Source organism: Scyliorhinus torazame, chromosome 5 (assembly GCF_047496885.1).
Source record: "Scyliorhinus torazame isolate Kashiwa2021f chromosome 5, sScyTor2.1, whole genome shotgun sequence".
Taxonomy (NCBI): Eukaryota; Metazoa; Chordata; class Chondrichthyes; order Carcharhiniformes; family Scyliorhinidae; genus Scyliorhinus; species Scyliorhinus torazame.
This window is the reverse complement of record NC_092711.1, coordinates 295,338,393-295,359,875: the sequence shown is the minus strand read 5'-3', so window position 1 is coordinate 295,359,875 and position 21,483 is coordinate 295,338,393. Positions and strand designations below refer to the sequence as shown.

The window sequence follows — 21,483 nt, the reverse complement described above, 5'->3', positions numbered from 1 at the left end:
TACATCAGCAACCCAAGATATTTAGATAAGCATCAATACAAAGATGGAATTTAATAGTCTGTCAACACAGAGGACGCCAGTAAAACTCTAAACGCACAGTCTGGAAATGAGCCAAATTTTATTTTGGGGGAGGATCATGTGACATGAATGGGATTGTAGAATAGGTCGATCGACTTGTGATTTTGAGATGTCTTTTGTGAAACCATTTTATGAATTTTTGTACTTAGAGTGAGGTATTTTCAAAGGTTATTGGGGGGCAGAATGTGGAGTCGAGGTGACAATCAACTAGCCTTTATGAGGAGCTGGAAAGGATTCACTTGCCTTGACTGCCCTACCTATCGATTTTCAAATATAAGCCTGGGCTTTCTGCATCCCCCTCACTGATTTTCGAAAGAAGTAGTTGTTGGGCAACAATTGAAGAGATTGACCATTTCTGGGCTTGGAAATGTTTTGTCGGGGGAGAGGAATAAATCAACATGCAACACAACAGGCTACCCATGTCTTCTGCTCAGTTGACCTCCCAAGGCCTGCCAGAGGAAGTCTCTCCCCCAGGACTGATGTGACTTCCTGACAGAAGTCAGTTAGCTCTCCCTCTTCTGCCAGATGCAAAAGGCCCCAAGTCCAGAATTACAGGCCAGGGTATGAGGCATCTCCAGGGCAGGACTGTCCTGCATGATTTAGCGAGCTCAAAGTCCATAAAACCTAGTAGTTTCTTTTGGTCCTGCTTTGTTCAGTGTGGATGGTCTCCACTGAATCTGTGGATTGGGCATTCATCTACGACGTAGTGCATAGTTTGCTCTATTCTCTCAGGCACATAGGGGGTTGACACTAATGGCGCCTCTGTAGAGGTTGGCCAAGCAAGGGCCGTGGCCAGTCCTGAACCTGTTAAGTGTGAACCGCTCTGGCGGGTGGGTTTGAGACCAAGTACATGCTTGCCGTGTCCAATGATTCTCATTCATTTGGCAGGGAGGTATGCATTTTCTGATATGGCCGCAGCCAAGACCCAAAATAAGGCAGCACCATAATCCATACTTTGAAACACACAGAATTAGCACGAATCCCGTTGCGAGTGGGGGTTGTCTGTGTGTGTGTGTGGGGGGGGGGGTCACAGCACAGCTGACCTTCTGCCTGGTTGATTCAATGGGAAATTCATTCACTTAACAAAAGCTGGAAGTGACGTAGGACACACTTTTGTATTTACTGATTAAACACACAACTGTAACTATTTATTGAGTGTTGAGGTTTGACAACAATGAATAAAAACAGAACAAACAGCTGATCAGCCAGCTTCTGAATGAGTTTGGATGAACTGTTTCATTCTACATTTCCACTCAATTCTTTATTTGCTCTATTAGAATAAAAGCAACCACACTCCATATTTTGTTTCTTGCACCACCACAGTCCAAAGATGTGCAGGTTAGGTGGGTGAGGTGCTCTTTCGGAGTGCTGGGGCAGACTCGATAGGCTGAATGCCCTCCTTTCTGCACTGTAGGGATTCTATGGATTATTCCCAACTGAGCGATCATGGGCGCGATTCTCCGAGTGCGCGCCGGGCCGGAGAATCGGCGCAACCGCACCACGACGCCGGCGCGCGTTTCTCCGAGGTGTGGAGAATCGGCGCCGTTTGCGCCGGCACGTTTGATGCAGCGCCGGCCGCGGGCCGCCGATTCTCCGGCCCGGATGGGCCGAGCAGAAGAAGCAGAGTCCCGCCGGCGCCGTTCACCCCTGGTCTCTGCTGGCGGGAACTCTGCGCGAAGGGTCGGGGGGCGGCCTGTGGGGCGGGGCAAAGCGCTCCTTCACCAGTGGGTGCCTCTGATGGGGTCTGGCCCGCAATTGGGGCCCACTGATCGGCGGGCCGGCCTCTCCTCGCCCCGGACCTAATTTGTTGCACGGCCGGCCCCTGAACCCCCACGCCATGTTGCATAGGGGCCGGCGCACTGAAGATGTCCCCCACGCATGCGCGGGTTGATGCGGCGCCCATTTGGCACTAGGAAGGGAGGCTGGCACCGTGCTGGCCCCCTGTGGGGGACAGAATCGGTCGTCCCAGCGCCTGTTTCGCGCCGTCATGAAATGCAATGGCGATCACAACGCCGCGAACACTTAGTCTCCATTTTGGAGAATCGCCCCCCCTATAGGTGTTCTTCTTCCAAACCTCTGGACTCTTAGCACGCTCACAGCTATGCCCTGGGGTAATTTGCCCACCCATTTTCCTTGCGTGTTGACAAGGACTGTGGGGCTTGAACTGTCAAGCACCAGTCATCTATCGGGACTCTGTTTATGTCATCGTATTTTTGAACACAGGAACTCACCAAGGCTCCTTAGACATCTTCCAAACCCACGACCGCTACCATCTCGAAGGACAAGGGCAGCAGATGCATGGGAACACCGCCAGCTGGAAGGTTCCCCTCCAAGCCATTCACCATCCTGACTTGGAAATATGTCACCTCTCACTGGGAACTCAGAACCTTGGAACGCCTTCCCTAACAGCACTGTGGGTGTACCTACACCACATGGACTGCAGCAGTCCAAGAAGGCAGCTCACCACCACCTTCTCAAGGGCAATTGGAAATCGGCAATAAATGCCGGATTTGCCCCCGAAGCCCACATCTCGTCAATGAATAAAAATAAATCATGTATTCTGGTTTGGAACATTCTGCCAAGGTGTAATACAAGACCCACATTGACTAATTCCTGCTGCCAATAATGAGCGTCCCTGAGATTTGAATAGGAGGAGCTGAACTGGAACTTTTCCAAAACGTCCAGAAAAACACTTCAGGAGCAGTCATTAAGTAGTTTAAAATTTTTATGCTGCTGCTGTGAAATTGTGCTTCCAACAGTCAATCAGAAGGAGCATAAAAAGCAACAAAAATATGGAAGGATATCATTGGGGTTTTAACAAATACATTAAAAAATTACTTTGCCCAGGGGCTTGTGTACCTATATTTGGCTAGACAGATATTGTGAATTTCTACAGCACCACACCCCAAGTGATTATCAGTTTTCATCAGAAGGGACAGCAACAGCACAAATGGTTACTGATTTACAGAAGTCACAAGCCAAGGTGAGTGGAAAATTCCGAGAATCAAGACAATTGTGTCTATCAGCAGCCCGAGTGCTGCAAGTCCAGGGACCTTCATTTCACTGAATGAATGATGTATCTCATTGGTAAGCACCAGTGCATGTTTGTCTGTCTCTGTCAATGTGGATAAATTCATAAACCCACGTGAATGAGAATGGATTACTTTATTCCGGTCATCCAAACCCCTCCCCAAGACCCACATTGCCTTGAAATATTGACTTGAGTGTTTTTCTAAATGTTCCCGTTGAGTTTTTAATCGTCACTTTGCAGCAGTAAGGAGTTTAGATTTTCTTTCAATCAAATTAGCTGACAGCATTTTTTTTTCCATTCACGAATGTTGAGCATCACTGGCAAGGCCAGCATTTATTCCCCATCCATTGCTGAATGCACGCATATATTTGGTTAGAATGCTCAGTTATGAGTCACTTTCCTGTAGTATATGAAAGAAAGAATTGCGTGTTTCTGTCACCCATGAAGATCTCAACTCTACACCAGTGGTGTGGATCAAATGAAAGCCAGAAGGCCACTGACTTATACCCAAGTCAAATACTGTTCTTATTACATGGGGTTCCACAATATTTCCTGGTGTTCAAGAGATCACATTTTGCAATCCCATTTGGCTCTCCACAAAAATGGAAAATCCGTCTCTACCTTCAGTATCCAATGAAGTTACTCATGAAGGCCCCCCCCTTCTCAACCTTGCCCCTTGCCTGAGGTGCGGTGATCCTCAGGTTAAATCACCACCAGTCAGCTCTCCCCCATCAAAAATAAGGGGAAAGCAACCTATAGTCAGCTGGGACTATGGCGACTTCACTTACCATGGGGCCCCACTTATGGGGATATTCCCTACAACAAAACCAACAAATCACAGGAACTAAACATGTAAACTTGTTCTATTTGTTTTAAGAGGCAGAGTACCACTGTTTTGGGAGACTCATGTCTCAACTCTTTGTTTTCTTACAATTGGAGACATTGTAAAGCTACAAATTGAATTTATAATTCAGCTTTGGTGCGTGCTTCATCCTAGGTCCCTCCTTGGTGTTTTGATGAAATAGAAATCATGGGATTGGCTTTCAGGCCACCTGATACTTCGCAACATTAAGTTGAGCAACAGTTACCTCAGAGCAACTCGCGTTTTGAATGTTGTGACAGAATTTCCTGACTCAAATCCCCAATCACAGGTCAAATTTCTGGCACAAGGTTAGCCAATTATGAATTCCTCACCAGTGGGTAAACTACAAAAAGATGTAATATGGATTAATTTTCCTGTTCCTACAACTCTAGATCTACATGTTGTAGCCATCTGGGATGGCCACTTACAAAGGAAACATGGATACTCGCAAAGACGCAAGGGAAATGTGGCCAATACAGGGTTCAGGCAAACTCAGAGCCTAAATGTATGTTTACGAACAGAGAACCAGACAGTATCAAAACCCCTAGCCGATTTGCATTCTAATGGCCCATTTCCCCAGAACAAAGGACTGGTACTCAGGTATCAGATACAATGCCAGACACATTGGCGCCACTCCCCTCACCCAGGAAGCCCAGGCAGCCAAGGTCAATGACCGCTCAGGATACGCCCAGCCATCAAGGCACCCGCCCCTTTATTGGCTCAAATCGAAGGCAGTAATCGAAGCCTGACGAATTATTGGGTCCAAAGCTAAGGACCGCCCAAAAGAGCGCAAAACCCCAAAGGATAGTGAGACACTGCCACGTGTTCGATCTTTTTTGGCTCTGGCACACCGGCACTCTTTGGCCTGGCCTATACCTGAAGCCAACTGCAACACCACGACCAGAAGCAAGTTCAAGCTCAACGATCGCTACCAGACGGATGAGCCCAGCAGAACCGAAGTTACTTCTCCAGACCCAGCCACTCCAGATCCGAACAACGGCCTTGTTCCTCTGCCAAAGCCGGGTACCTGAAGTTAAGTACAGGTTGTTGTAATGTTAGGTATAATTTAGCTTGTAGTGTTTTTATGTTGTGTTAACCTCGTGTGTAAATAAACCATTATTGAACTTGAACTAACTGACTGGTTGTTGGGTCTTTGATCAATATCCGGTTGAACATTGAGGTGGTATCATTTGATACCTGGTGACTCTGAAAAGCAATATCATCATTATTAATTGGCAACATTCTTGGTGACGCTGGTGGGATAGTATCCCACTCAGTATTAAAAAGGGCAACATTATTGGTGCCTCCGGTGCAAAAAGGGCAACAATGTTTAATAAAAACATTTTAAAATGCCCCTAAAAAAAAGCTGGACGGGGCATTCAAACATAAAATGTCAACAGTAACTTGCTTAAAGTCAAGCAATAGAACAGGACACGGTCTGTCGCGTTCCACATCAATGTGACTCAGAAATAGGAGAGGACGGTAGAAAATGGGGTTAGGCCGGTGTTCATGATGTATAAATAGACAAACCAACAGTCTGATAAGTGACTTTTGTTTTTGTCAGTGTAACCAATTAATTTAAACCAATTTAAATTGATATTTTGAAAACAGTCCACTGGATTCAGGTTACTGCCCAGCAATGCTCTTTAACACACGCTTTACTGAACCAATACTTTCTGGCCTAGTCCTTCAGTCTTTACAGTTCATCAGGTCTGTGGGTGGGACGCGATTCCTGTCGGGTTTGCTCATCATCAGACGACATGTCTTTTTCCCTTTCCCAGTCACTGTCCTCTTCTCGTCTCTTTTTCTTTCCTTTTTTCTCTTTCTTGCTTTTCTCTTCCTTGCCCTCTTTTTCCTTACTTTTCTTCTTTTTTGTCTTCTTCTTCTTCTCTTCATCGATCAGTGCAGGATCGCCCTTCTGGCTGTTCCAATCTTCCCTCAAACATTCTGAAATAGATTCGGATTGATTCACCTTTGTGCAGGAATCTTTGGAAAATTACCTTTGTGTTATTTAACACACATGACATCAAAGAACAAATCATGCTTTTCTGCATTGCCACACTGTGACTATGCATTGGCTTCATTTGTGCATTCCCGACAGATACAACATACTATCTGTCTCCATTCCCCCCCCCCCCCCCCCCCCCCCCCCCCCCGAATAAGGCTCCTTTAACATTAGGAACTATGCCACAAAGCAGCACGTGTAGGCTGGGGGTGGGAGCGTGGGAGGCTCATATGTTTGCTGTTTCTTTCAACTCAAAATACCAGAAAGAGGACGGACAGATAGATTGGTCACAGCGAACTGCAATAAAATATGCCACGGCAATTCAGAGAAACGAGGGAATTCTGTTCCACTTCTTCACAGGGTTTCTGTCACCGCTTTTCACCCAGTGACGATTGTTCTGTCTGCAATAAAAATTAAAGCAGCCGACATGCAAGTGCATGTCTTCAGGACAGGGAGGCAGCATGGTGGCACAGTGGTTAGCACTGCTGCCTCACTGCACCAGGGACCCGGGTTCAATTCCGGCCTTGGGTGACTGCAAGGTTGCACATTTTCCCCATATCTGCGTGGGTTTGCCCTGGGTGCTCCAGTTACCTCCAGTGGGTAAAATTGCCCCTTAAGTGTCCAGGTTAGGTGGGGTTATGGAAAGGGGGCGGGCCCAAGGTAGGGTGCTCCTTCAGAGGGTTGGTGCAGCCTCGATGGGCCGAATTGCCTCCTTCTGCAATGTAGAGTTTCTATTCTATGACTTCCAGTGTTAGAAAGGTTTATACCTGTCTCATGGGGCTTCAGCACATGCCGTTCACAGAGGAACATGGTGAGGTCTTCCTCCTGATGATTTTTATACCAGTCTTCAATAACATCTTCATACTTTTCCACCATTACATCACACTGGGGTATAAAAAAAGAGAGTGAGCACATACTTGGAGTTAAACAAGCACCAACATAGTTTCATTGCTTTCAGGGCAAGTATATTTATCTGCATTGCCAACTCATCCCTAACTTACTTTAAAAGAAAAACTACTGGTATCTTGATCCCCTTGTGTATTTTGTTGGTTAATGGCAGTCTGAGAAGAAGCTATTTTGTGTAGAAAATCATCAAGCAATCACCATGCGGTTGGGATATTTTGCAACGCACAAGCATCGTACAACAGCTTCCACCAGCAGCAAATGTATTCTAAAGAGAACATGTTCCGCCACCTCCTTCTTGTCCTTCTCTGCCTCCCGGTGCTCCATTGCCCAAGGATTAGAACCCCCCTACCCCAACACTGACTCCCCCCCCCCCCCCTCCCCTCCCCCCCCCCCCCCCCCCAATCCCAACAAACCCCTCCAGTGCACCTCAAGCTTTTCCTTTGGGCACAGCCTGATCCACATCGGCCATTCCCCTCCCCACCACTCCCAAAATAATGAATTTGGCTGTAAAAGTGTATTTTTTCGAGAACAATTGGGAGTTTAATTTTTAGCGTTAAATAGCTTTTTATTGAAGTTTGAAATGCAGAAGAGTATTTATTCTTAAATTTATATGCATTTTATAAATACTTGCTACAATATTGTAGAGATCTTGGTCACTATCTCGTGTACTGGCAAATCAAGCCCAAAATCAATAGCTAAGAATATTTTTGCCTCTTATTAGTTTTCTTCCTTTCCAGAAGGCAGTAAGGTAGACTAGGATAATGTCCCAGTGATGCTGAGCACCCTCCAGTACCTTGATTAATAGCCCTTTCTCCAAGTATGAGAGTGTGAATATCACGGGTATCACAGGACATAAACACAGACTTCCAGGAGAGATCACCGGATAATTATCAGGATCTGAAATGTTGGCTGATTTCTCCCCTTCTGTTGTAGCACCTCAACGTCCCTCAATCCTAGAACATTCCTGGTCTCTTTGCTGCAGTTCCATACTGGACAGCGCTTTTTACAATCGAAGATTCAAGGGAACCGGAAATAATAATTAGCTTTGGTGTTATTATTTTTCCTCCGAAAACAGTACTGCATCTGCCACTCACCACCCCCAAGATGCAGAACAGGTGCTCTGCACATACCTGCTTCTTCATGTCAGAGACCTCAGCGGATGTCTCATTCCATAGTTCATAGGGGATGTCCATAACAACTTTTACACCTTTATGAACAAGGCCATGGAGAGTCTGGAATGTCTCACTCATTCCCTGGTTTGGAAAGAAGTAAAATAAAGCATTAACAACGTTGTACTTGATGATATTACTCCTTGATATTTTTTTCAGAAGATCCAGTTTTACTTCTTTTTTATGGTACCTCACTCATCAATCGTTCTGCTTTCCTAGCCATCTCCTCCTAAAATTGGTCTTCAGTGATATGTGCAGATTAACCCAGATATTCAGAAGTTGCTGTTGCTGATTTGATCCCTTAAGAGGGTGCATTGTCTAGGTCTCCCTTGACTGCAATCAATTAGAAATCACTGAACTGACAAGAGAACCAATACACCTTGCTGAATTAGTCTTAAATAGCTAATTAACTAACTTCATAATTACTGATAAACATCCTCATCAGCCCAAAAAGATGATTTTAAATTTGTGGAATGCAAAACTTTCCATGATAAATTCCACATATCTTAAAATTCCAAATTTAAGTGGAGATTTATCAGCATGGTTCAAGGATTGAAGAACAAAGAAAAGCTGTTCTATTAGTTGATGATACAGGACTAGGGGGCTTTTTTAGGGGGCTTGTTTTATGCAGTGCTTGATAATAGCCTGGACCTTGCTACTTACGAGGACGGTTGATGCAGAAATGACCAATGAGTAGAAAAAGAAGCCAGGGAATTGGGATGGAAATTTTCGGAAATGGGAGGAGAAGGGGATTGGGATTAAGACACTAAAAGATTTGTTTCTTAGGGGTCGGTTTGCAGGACTGAAGGAGCTGGAAGCGAAGTATGGGCTGGATCAGGGGGGGAAATGTTTAGATAGATGTAGGTTCGAGATTTTGCCAGAAAGGAGATACAGGGCTTCCCGGTGGAGCCGGCCTCCACATTGCTGGAGGAGGTGCTGACGACAGGGGGACTGGGGAAGGGGGGTAGTGTCAGTGGTTTACGGGGCTATTTTGGAAGAGGAGAAGGCACCACTGGAAGGGATCAAAGCAAAGTGGGAGGAAATGTTGGGAGAGGATATGGAGGAGGGGTTCTGGTGTGAGGTGCTCCGGAGAGTGAATACCTCCACCTTGTGGGAGAGGTTGGGGCTGATACAGTTGAAGGTGGTATACAGAGCACACCTCACAAGGGCGAGAATGAGCGGAATCTTTGAAGGAGTAGAAGATGTGTGTGAACATTGGGGGTGGGTGGGTGGGTGGGGGGGCCTGCTAATCATGTTCATATGTTTTGGTCCTGTCCAAAGCTAGAGGATTACTGGAAGGAGGTTTTTAGGGTAATTTCTAAAGTGGCGCACGTGAAACTGGACCCGGGCCCCCGGGAGGCCATATTCGGGATGTCGGACCTGCCAGGGTTGGAAACGGGTGCGGAGGCAGATGTTGTAGCCTTCGCCTCGTTGATCGCCCGAAGGTGGATCCTGATGGGTTGGAGAGCAGCCTCTCCACCCTGTGCCCTGGCGTGGCGGGGGGACCTGTTGGAATTCTTGACTCTTGAGAAGGTTAAGTTTGAACTGAGGGGAAGGATGGAGGGGTTCTACAATTCATGGGCATTATTCATTATGCACTTTCAAGAACTGGATAACATTGAACATTAGCTGTGGGGGGTGGGTGGAAGGGTTGGGGGGAGGGGGCGGTGTGTGTTGATGGCGACTATGGGTGATTCCTGATTCCTTTTTGTCATTTGTTTATGTGAACATGCGGGCTAATGTTTGGGGTTTGGTGGGAGGGTGGGATCGTTGTTATTGATGTGGGGATTGACATATTTGTGACTGATTATTGTTTATTGTTGGTGGGTGTAAATTTGGGAGAAAATGTGAAAAAGGAGAATAAAAAATATTTTTTTTAAATGAGTAGAAAAGGAAATTGGTTACGCACGAGGGAAAAAAACATGAAGGGCTCTGAGGATAAGAATGGGGGAACTGGACTGACTCAACAAGAGAACCAGCTTGGACTCAATGGGCCGAATACTTAGCCGTAATTCAGTTGTGACCAATCTGCAGCCCAGGGGCCACATGCGGCCCATTTGGGTTCCGACGGCAACCCATGAGACATTTTGTGACCGTTGCCAATGCGCACGGTTGCCACATTCCATGGATTTCCATCCAGGGTGACACGGTTGCACAGTGGTTAGCACAGTGGCTTCACCGCGCCGGGGTCCCAGGTTAGATTCCCCACTGGGTCACTGCCTGTGCGGAGTCTGTACTTTCTCCCCGTGTGTGCGTGGGTTTCCTCCGGGTACTCCAGTTCCCTCCCACAGTCCAAAATGTGCAGGTTAGGTGGATTATCCATGATAAATTGCCCTTAGTGTTCAAAATACAAAAGGTTGGGTGGGATTACTAGGTTACGGGGATAGGGTGGAGGTATGGGCTTAAGTAGGGTGCACTTTCCAAGGGCGGGTGCAGACTCGATGGGTCAAATGGCCTCCTTCTGCACTGTAAATTCTATGACTCTATGATTCACATTGTGAGGTGCTTGCTGTTTGAACACAGCATTGACTGCAAGAGCCGTGCACTTCCTTGGTGTCCTAGGTGTAAATATTTATTTTGTTTTTGAAGTTGATGACAATTCTATTAACATATAAATGATTAAGCATGTTCTATAACCCGTTATCAAATATTTGGCATATGTTTAATGTATTTAATCTTATTCATGGGGTCACGGTTAGTGAACAAGCCTGATTTCAATGTTATGGCCCACTGAGAATGAGGGCTACTCATGTGGCCCATGCACTAGCCTAGACTGCCCATCACTGTCATAATGAATCTATGACCCCGAGTTTATCTCTATTTTTGTTTCCATTTTAATCCAATCATCAGTCATTTATTTTGCCATCTGAAATTTTAACTTAGTTGTAAAGGGATTATGTGCTTCTAACTTCCTGGTTTGCTCTCTGTGAGAATGCGTCAATGTGATTCGCTATTTATCCTGCTTGCTGTCATCACTGTACCTGGATGCCTGGAGATCCCTTTAATTTGGCACCCAGATTTAAACGGTCACTGGAAAAGTGGAACATCATGCTAAATTGATCACTAGATCTTTGTAGAAAATTTTGAGATAAGCGGCAAGTGCTGTTACTTTGTCCCTGACTGCAAAACAAGAGTCTTTATACATGTAGAAAAGAATAGAAAAGATACAAGTGTATCACTTTAAGGGTGGGATTCTCCGGCCGCACCCGCCCAACGACCGCAAATTCCCACCAATGTCAATGGGCCTTTACATGGTCCACGTCCCGCAGCAGGCGGGGCGGAAGAATCCAGGTGTAAGTTCATTCATATCCGCAGGATAGGGGACATTGGTACAAGTCAGATACAATACTGAACACTTCTTCAGTCATTTTGTGAATAAGCATTTCTTCACTGAAAGAGCAATGACATCTGGAATAGCCTTCTGGGTCATGTAGTGGAGGCAATGCTCTGGGATAATTCTGAGGGTTAGATATGATAATAGGCAGCTAGTGTAATAAGGGCAAGATAAACCATAGGATTCTTTGCAAGCATTAGCATCACAGGCCAATGGACATCCCGCAAGTGTGCAAGGAGCAGTAAGCAGTGTTTCATTGTGAAGGCAGAGTAAATGAAGTAGGCACAGATACCCAGGAAGTGGGAAGTAAAGCTCTGAAGCATAGAGTGCAGAGGAAAATGTTTGAACAATTCAGCAGCCATTGCATAAAGAAAGATGCAGAGTGCTGAGAAATAAGAATTTGCTGTTAATTTCCGCAAAACGCGAGGACCATTCATCAGCCTGTTCCAAGGCCTGTTTGAGGCCAATAGTGACTAGGAAGAGAGGGGGATTGGGGTGGCAAGACGGAGGAAGATAAGGGAAAACATACACAAGGGAAAGGGTTGGGGGGGGGGGGGGGGGGGGGGGGGGGGGGGGGGGGAAGGGGGTGGAGAAAGAGTTGGAGAGAGAGGGGGGGAACCCAAGGAAATCACAAAACGAAGCATGGGGAAAAAAGTGAGAAGGGGAGGGGTCGTGCAGCCCCCCCCCCACACCCCCCAAAAAATAAAAAAAACAAAGAAGCCCAGGGTAGAAGGAAACAATAAGAGGGAAACTAAGAAACTAAGCTACCAACGAGTAAAGAGATGTGGTTGGGCGGGGGGGGTTACCACATGTAAAAAATCTTTCTAAATAAGAAACATCTTTATTTGTAAATACCAGATACACTTAAGCTGTTATTATGTAAAAAGACTGGAAAATACCAATAATTTTTTTTTTTAAATCTTAAAATAGCACCAATCAGGAAATCTACTGTGAATGTTCTTAGAATTGAGAAGCCCAAAGCAAAGCTGTTGTCAAGGCATTAGAAAGATTGAAACAAGTAGAGAGTCTATTGAGTCAATATCAAACATTTTAGATTACAGGGAGAGTGGAGGGGGACCGAGTTCCATAATGTAAGGTTATTGGAAAGAATGAGCTGATTTTAGATATGTGAGAAATGGTCCTGGATTGTTGTTGGGTGAAAATCCGGGTATTTTCTACCTTACGCATTGGGAAGAACATCAGCAGCGTAATAATTGCACTTGCTCAGGGGCAGAAGATTCAGCTTCTCAAACAACTAAAGGATGAGCAATAAATGTGCTTTTGGCACCCGTCTCCCAAAAAACAAATAAGTCAGTTGGGAACCGTGACTTGATAAATTTAGTTGCTTCCTCACAAACAACAATCCTTCAATGTAGATACCACTACACATCAAATGCCAAGTCCACCTGGCACCTAGCATCAGCAAAACCCAGAACAAACCTGCTTTTACCTCCTTCACTCAAAAAGGCAGTTCAGCAATGTTTACCTTTGCAAACCGATTACTCCCGGTTCGCTCCTTGTGTAGATTATATTCCAGCAGACGGTTACAAATGTTTTCAGTTACTTCAATCAACCGAATATCACTTTCCGAGAGAAAAGAAAAATGAATACAGTTAACAAGAAAACAGTGTATCATACTGGAGTATCTATCTTCAGACACTGGTGTGATGAATTAAGCCTTTTGCTATTCCAAATCTGATTTTAAGCTCTTCGCTGCAGCCAGGCAAAGTAATTTAGATTCTTGTCTCCAAGGTCAGATTTTTTTTGTTTTGTTCAAATAACTGTGTGGTGTTTTATTATGCCTATAAAGTGACCCGACTCTTGAAAGGCCATAAAGACTCACTGACAATTTTAGATGCTCAGGTTCGGGATCTCTCATCTGGGCTGCAGAACAACTTGGGAGTGGGATCGTAAAGGTCCATTTGTCGTGGTCCACGTAGGTAGAACAAGGGTAGAGTTTCTGCTGAAGGAACACGAGCGGCTAGGGGCTAAATTAAAAAGAACTAAAAAAAGGTACTAATGTCTGGATTACTACCTGAACCACAAACTAATTGTCACAGGATCAATAAGATTAAAGAGGTAAATGCGCGGCTCAAAGGTTGGTGTGGGAGAAATGGGTTTGAATTCATGGGACATTGACACCAGTACTGGGGAAGGGAACTGTTCTGATGGGACGACCTGAATCATGCTTGTTTAATCATTCTTGATTAATAAGGGGATCAGAGGTTATGGGGAGAAGGCAGGAGAATGGGGATGAGAAGAATATCAGCCATGATTGAATGGCGGAGCAGGATCGATGGGCCGAGTGGCCTGATTCTGCTCCCATCGTCTTATGGTCTTATGCTGGGACCAGAGTCCACGCGAACCGCGTAACTAGGCTATAGATAGGGCTTTAAACTAAATTGTGTGTGTGTGTGGGGGGGGGGGGGGGGGGGGGGGGGGGTCTAACTTCAGGCACAGCAGATAAGGGGACCAGTCAACACAGAATGGGTGCTGTACCTAAATATGCACGTAGTGTACGAAACAAGGTAAATGAGCTTGTAGCGCACATTGAAACTGGTGGATACAACGTTGTGGGCATTACACAGACGTGGCTGCAAGGGGATCTAAATATCCAAGAATATCTGTCCTATCAAAAGGACAGTCAGATGGGCAGAGGGGGAAGGGTTGCATTGTTAGTGCAAAATTAACTTTTTAAAAAATCGATAGCAAGAAGCAATATAGGAGGCGGCACGCTGGTGCAGCGGTTAGCACTGCTGCCTCACAGCGCTGAGGTCGCAGGTTCGATCCCGGCCCCGGGTCAATGTCCGTATGGAGTTTGCACATTCTTCCCGTGTCTGTGTGGGTCTCACCCCCACAACCCAAAAGATGTGCAGGATCGGTGGATTGGCCACACTAAAATGGCCCCTTAACTAATTGGAAAAAGGAACTTCCGGTGACGGCGGGCGGGAGGCAGCCACACAATGGAGGGCTCCCGTTCGGGAATGGCATTTTCGGGGCTTTAAGCCCGGTCCCAGGGTCCACGGAGGCGGCATAAGCAGGGAGAAGGCACAGAGGAGGCACAGTGAAGGCACAGTAAAGGAAAATGTCGAGGGTGAGCAAACAAACGGCCGTAAAAAAAACAGCTGAAAGTCTGTCGGGGAGTGGAAAGGTCACTGTGGGGTCGCCAAGGAAAATGGAGGCTGGAGCACCAGGGGAGGCCGCATTGCTTACGGCTGAAGAAATAACTAAGGTGATGGCTGCGGAATTCGAAAAGCAGTTTACAAAATACATGGAGACAATGAGGAAGAAGATGAAGGAGGTTTTGAGTGCGCTGGTGGAGGAGGCGATTTCCCCGGTGATGACGGCGGTGGCGAGCGCAGTGGCGGAGGTGCGGGAGCAAGGGGAGGCGCTGAAGGAAGTGGAGGAGACATTATTGCAGCACGGTGATCAACTTACCTCGATGGGGAAGGAGATGCGGAAGGTGATGGAGATTAACAAGGATCTGTGAGGAAAAATGGAAGACCTGGAAAACAGATCCAGGCGACAGAATTTGAGGATTGTGGGGCTGCCCGAAGGAGTTGAAGGACCGAGGCTGACTGAGTATTTCGCCGCATTGCTGGCGAAACTATTGGGGGAGGATCCCTCCCGATATGAACTGGATCGGGCTCATCGGTCGTGGAGGCCTGTACCAAAGGCGAGTGAGCCGCCAAGGGTAGTGACTCTGTGCTTCCGCAGGTACAGTGTGAAGGAGAAGGTCCTGTGCTGGGCCAAGCAGAAGCGGGTGGTGCAGTGGGCTGGAGCTGATATACGTGTATACCAGGACTTTACGGTGGAGCTGGCGAGGAGGCGGGCTGCCTTCAACCGGGTGAAGAGGGCACTGTACATTAGCAAGGTGCAGTGCGGCACTGTATATCCAGCGAAGCTGAGGGTGACTTATAAGCTCAGGGACTTTTATTTTGGAACGGCGGAAGAGTTTGAGAAGGCAGAAGGACTGTGGCAGAACTGAGAAATTGAGAAATGGCCATGTGCCGATATAACCTCATGACTGTATTTTCTTCTTTTTTGTTTCACTGTGTGTGGGTGTATGGGCTAAAGGAGCCAATGTTGTATATATTTGGACAAGGGAAGTGATGCGACTTTCACTTGAAATGAGGCCTCTTTGGGGTGTAGGTGGATATGCGGGGTTTGGGTGCTAAAAGGAGATTTCTGGGCTTTCCTAGGGCCGGACAAGGGGGAAAGGGACCCGGGCGGGGGCCTCCACGCTGGCTGGTTTAAGCCGGCCAGTGAACGGGAGTGAGGTGGGGGGGGGGGGGGGGAGAAGAGGGGCTGCGGCCATCGGAGCCTGGCAGAACAAGGTCCGAGTGGTCTAGCCGGGGTGGAAAGTTGGGGGGGGGGAAGGAACCGAGGTTGGGGGGAGGAGTTTTACAAGAGGCAGTGGACGGGAGGAGTTGGAGAGGGGGGGGGGTGTTTACAACTCTTGGGTATCATGTACGGTACTCTTTCAGAGGTTGGATGGCGTTGAGGGTGGGGGGGGGGGGGAAAGAGGGGGGGATTCTATAGGTTAATGGTGACCATGGGCGGTCCCAGACTCCTTTTTCTTTTTCTCCTTTGTTTTTTGTTTCCACCGTGGGAGAGTTTGTTTTATTGGATGCCTATATTGACAGGTGGGCCGTTGTTTGGGGTGGTGGGAGGATGGGATCGTTGTTATTGTTAAGGCGATTTTGTATTTGTTGCTGTTTACTGTTTGTGGGTGGGGTGTAAATTCTGAAGGAAAATGTGAAAATGGAGAATAAAAACATTTAAAAAAAAAAATAATTGGAAAAAAAAAATTGGATGCTCTAAATTTATTTTTAAAAAGCAATATAGGGTCGGAAGGCATAGAATGTGTGTGGGTAGAGTTGAGGAATCGCAAAGGAAAAAAGACCCTGATGGGAGTTATGTACAGGCCCCCTAACAGTAGTCAGGATGTGGGGCAGAAAATAATTCAGGAGATAGAAAAGGCATATAAGAAAAAGCATATAAGAAAGGTAATATTACAACAGACTTGGGGGACTTCAATATTTAGGTGGACTGGGGAAATATGGCTGGATCCCAAGGAAAGGAATTTGTGAATGTCTAGGTTTTTTGGAGCAGCTTATGGTAGAGACCACTAGGGAACAGGCAATTCTGGATTTGGTGATGTGTAATGAGGTAGACCTGATTAGGGAACTTAAGGTGAAGGAACTCTTAGGGGGCAGTGACCACAATATGATAGAATTTACCCTACAGTTTGAGAAGCTGGAATCAGATGGAACGGTATTACAACTGAATAAAGGTACGGAGGAGGACCTGGCCAGAGTTGATCAGAAGGGATGCCTAGCAGGGAAGACAGTGGAACATCAATGGCAGGACTTCTTGGCGGTTATTCAGGTGGCACAACAGAAATTCATCCCAAGGAGGAGGAAACATGCTGAGGGGAGGACGAGGCAACCATGGCTGACAAGGGAAGTCAGAGATAGCATAAAATCAAAAGAAAAAGCATACAAAGTGGCAAGGATGGATTAATGGGAAATCAGAGGATTAGGAAGCCTTTAAAAGCGAGCAGAGGACAACTGAAAAAACAATAAGGGGAGAGAAGATGAAATATGAGTGCAAGCTAGCTAGTAATATAAAAGAAGATTGCAAGAGGTTTTTCAGCATATAAAAGATAAGAGAGAGACAAAAAGAGACATTGGACCACTGGAAAATGAGGCTCGAGAAGTAGCAATGGGGAACAAAGAGAGTCCACCTTTGGGCATAATTTACCCAAAAGGGATTCCCCTTTCAACGTCTCGCGAGATTGTGTTGAATCTCTCGAGGCGTGGTGAGCTGCGTAGATGCTGGGAGCGGAGTCTCCTGGCTTTCACCAGCCACGCTGCGCTGCAGCGAGCTGCTTTTCCAGTGCAGCATGGCCTGAAGATCGTGCCCAATGATTGCTGAATAAGACAGGAGTTCACCCAGTTTAACGTCAGTAAAACTGAAGTCAATCCTCTTCAACTCTTTCCAGTAATCACTGGCTTGGATTCTCAGCTCGATCAAGCTTCTCCCCCTGCATCACCACACCCAGCAGCCATCCAATGCTTAAGACATGAGGTGCGAAACATTTGCATACTGCTCGACTCAAACTGAACTTCATTCCCCAGTATTCTTACCAAAACTACTTTCTTCCACCTGCACAAAACTGCCCAGCCTCAGATGTATCACTCCCCCACTGTTGCCATTCCTCCAAGCCTTTGAAGCCACCATCCCCCCCAGCAGCCCCCCCCCCAACTAAACACCAACAGTCTCTCCAAGGCAGGAAGAGGTTTGACTAACAGCAGATTCAGAATGTATTTTGGAAGAGGTCTCAGAGCAGATTATCACATTGTGATTTTCATCAAGGCCCAGAAAAGAGAGGAAGAATTCATTTAAGTATTAATACCATTTTCTCTAACAAAAATAAGTGAACTTGTAGGAATTTGCTTACGAGTGCCTGTATTTTATTTTCGACCCCTTTCCTTCCAGAAAGCCGTATTTGGTATCAATCACCTCATTGGTTTTTCCAGTTTCTTCAAAGGCCAATTTCAATTCCACAGCAAGGTACTTGCAAACTAAGGAGTTTTTTTAAAAAAAGACAGGTATAAAAAGATGACTAATTGAAAATGCAGAGAAGGAACATTGTACATTGCATTATTTATTGGGCTGGTCATGTAGCCAAAATGCCCAACAATTGCTTATCAAAGTTATGGAGGGCGAGAGTCTGGAGTGTGCTCTCACAGTGGTTCAAAGGAGGTACTGCAAGGACACTTTGAAGGATGTCATAATATGATATTTGAATATATTCAAGTGTGCAAATCTACTAAATACTTTGTAAAGAGGTAGCCAATGGCAATCTATTAATGAATTTCAGTTGTTTTTCTCACCCCTGTTGTCAGTGATCGAATACTCACTTAGATTGGCCATTTCGAGAAGGTCTATTCTGTAGCACAAGTCTAGTTCTCATGAGGTGTCTCATCTGAAACACAAGTCTCCCTTTCTCTTTAAAATGGCTTAAAAATCAAACGTTGGCCAGTAATTTTGTTTTGTTCTAACAGTGACAGCAGTGTATTTTGGGAATATCTGCTCAAAGTGAGTAATTTTAGTACTGGCATTTGCCACACTGTCTTTTATCAAGCATCCAGGGTCAACATGGAGTTCTGTCTGGTACATAGCATCACAGCCAAGTGCAGTGTGAAACTTCCTAAAATTTCCCTCTGTACAATGCCTCAATTCCAATGTTGTGTTATTCACCCTGGGGTAACACGGACTGCAACAGGATGCAGATGAACTGTAAAGCATACACCAAACATAGGCGTTTCATAGATTATCATAGAATTTACAGTGCAGTAGGAGGCCATTTGGCCCATCGAGTCTGCACCGGCTCTTGGAAAGAGCACCCTACCCAAGGTCAACACCTCCACCCTATCCCCATAACCCAGTAACCCCACCCAACACTAAGGGCAATTTTGGACACTAAGGGCAATTTATCATGGCCAATCCACCTAACCTGCACATCTTTGGACTGCGGGAGGAAACCGGAGCACCCGGAGGAAACCCACGCACACACAGGGAGGATGTGCAGACTCCGCACAGACAGTGACCCAAGCCGGAATCGAACCTGGGACCCTGGAGCTGTGAAGCAATTGTGCTATCCACAATGCTACCATGCTGCGTTGGTTCAATACGATTTATTAAACTTCTGTAACAATGCACACAGCTGGCTGTGGGTTGACACTCTACTACTCTAAGTGTACTAACTCTAGCTTACTAGACCAGGATAGCTCTGACCCACGTGTAGAAGGTGCTGACTGATATATACACCCTGACTGTCACTACAGTTGTCACCAGTGGAAAGAGGCGGCGTGCTGATGCCTCGTGTGTTTTATAGTTGGTGTGCTGTCTGGTGATTGGTTGTGCTCTGTCCTGCATGTTGATTGGCTAACCTGGGTGTCTGTCACTGTCTGTTTTTACCTCATGTGCATGGGTGCATATTATGACATCCAACTTTTAAAAAGGCACCGTCTTGGGCACCAGTGTAATATTTCTATATGCCGTGCCAGTCATCTCCGCAAGACTGACAAATTTGGTTAATCCGAAATAAAACCCCCACCAGTTTAAATACGTTTGCATTGCTCCTCAGTCAATGAATAGTCAGTCATGACATGATTGTCTCTCGAAATGGAAACAAACAAAAAGAAAAATAGCAACACTGTCTCTCACTTCCCACTTTTGTTCCAGAAGAGGATCAACTGATAGAACAACATGTTTTAATTCGGTTTGAAAGCAACAGCAAGAAACAGCCAAAAATACTAGCAAGAGAGATGGTGCGTGAACCAGTGGCACAGAGGACTGCATGGTCAGTGTACCTGTCACAAACGCTTCCAAGTGAGTGTGGTTACATCACAGGACTAAGTCAAACTAATAGTTGCAGTATCACAGTGAAATGCACACATCTATTCCAGCTAAAACGATTTGGGAAGAAAGATTTTGACAAAGGCTTGTCCGCTATTTGACAAGGTTATGTCCAAACTGGGGAACAGAACCTTTGCTTCCCCCTGCTCACCCACTTTTAGCTTATGTTATCAACAACTTTCATTGTATAGCACCTGTCACAAGACACGTCAGTGGTGCATAATCAATACCTCACTCTGGGCAACCGTTCCTAGATCATCTCGCGGAGCGTTAAATGAAGGTCGGACAGCAGCAACAGCAACCCAGAGGGGGAAGGGGGGTTCCTGTGGGGGGCATGTGAGCAAGAAAGCACATGAATGACCCGGAAACTGACATGCACAGGAAGAATCCAATGTACAAAGTTCTGTATTTTATTGACTTGCCACGCAAGTTATTTTTCTTTTCTTTATTACAGGGGGGGGGGGGGGGGATTGTTTGTAAGGTGGAAAATATTGTTATTGAAAAATTCTTAATAAAAATACCTCCCTCTCTGCCGTCAGTGGGAATTTCAGTTTATCAGGACAGTCAGGAATTTCCTCCTGAAGCACAGAGCCTCATCCCAAAATGAAGTAGCATTGTCAATTGACAGCTCCAGGAAGATTGTGGACTGTACATAGAGAGGGAGGTGAAGAGGCCTTGGAAGGTTTGAGATACCAAGTCCTTTCTGATCAGGTACAATACAGGTTTGATTACAATCAGACAAAGTCAGGATGATGAAATCCTTAGAAACTGCCTTTGTCCTGCGAGGTGGTCTTGGGCGTGAAATTCTTCTGGAATGCATTCGCATTTGTTGCACTTGAATACATAATAATAATAATCTTTATCGCCACAAGTAGGCTTACATTAACACTGCAATGAAAAGCCCCTAGTTGCCATATTCTAGCGCCTGTTCGGGTACACTGAGGGAGAATTCAGAATGCCCAAATTACCTAACAGCACGTCTTTGGGGACTTGTGGGAGGAAACCGGAGCACCCGGAGGAAACCCACACAGACACAGGGAGAACGTGCAGACTCCACACAGACAGTAACCCAAGCCGGGAATCGAACCCAGGATCCTGGCGCTGTGAAGCAACAGTGAGGTAATGAAGCAGTAGCATCCAGTTTGAGCAGCATTTGGGGCCAACAACATGCACATATACATGTCAACCTCGAAAATGAGCAAAAGCTGACCAACAGTAAGAAACACAATAACTCTGATGTTCGATGCTGGAAATTTTAAATAAAAACAGCAGCTTGGTAACATCTGTGGAGAGAGAAACAGATTCAACTAAATCGGACGGAACAAAGCAAGCATGTTTGGCCGTGTGTTTCCCGGAGCTCACAGTGCCAAGAAATACATGGCTATAAAATGCCACTCACGTTAAATAAGGGGCCTCAGTGGAGAACGTGCAGCCAAGGCAGCACATATCCCCATTTTCTACGCCAAGGAGCTCCGCTCGCCGGAATTCCTGCAGCGAAAGATTGGAACACCATTTTTAAATGGGGTTCAATCTCCAAGGCCCTCAAACGTGACCCCCGAGAGGGGCTCCCCCAAGCCCCAACGCACTACGGGTAGGTTCCCGGCCCCACCCCACAACCCCCACCACCACTGTCCCAATACCCACACAGGGCATCCCTGCCCCTGGCCC

General features: G+C 46.2%; 1 protein-coding gene across 4 annotated transcripts in view; it reads right to left on the bottom strand.

Annotated features, from left to right (window-relative positions):
• Positions 1 to 1,189: 1,189 nt before the first annotated feature.
• Positions 1,190 to 21,483, bottom strand: part of cnpy3 (canopy FGF signaling regulator 3) — a 36,936-nt gene continuing 16,642 nt past the window's right edge. For 2 of the 4 annotated variants that reach the window (XM_072505781.1, XM_072505780.1), the window contains 5 exons: positions 17,852 to 17,975; positions 12,872 to 12,968; positions 8,013 to 8,135; positions 6,744 to 6,861; positions 1,190 to 5,918 (listed from right to left, as the gene is read on the bottom strand). In XM_072505781.1, the coding sequence (XP_072361882.1) occupies positions 5,668 to 5,918; positions 6,744 to 6,861; positions 8,013 to 8,135; positions 12,872 to 12,968; positions 17,852 to 17,975 (713 nt within the window). In that variant the 3' untranslated portion in view covers positions 1,190 to 5,667. The remainder of the gene's footprint in view (positions 5,919 to 6,743; positions 6,862 to 8,012; positions 8,136 to 12,871; positions 12,969 to 17,851; positions 17,976 to 21,483) is intronic. The other 2 variants (XM_072505783.1, XM_072505782.1) reach the window with 1 other exon arrangement.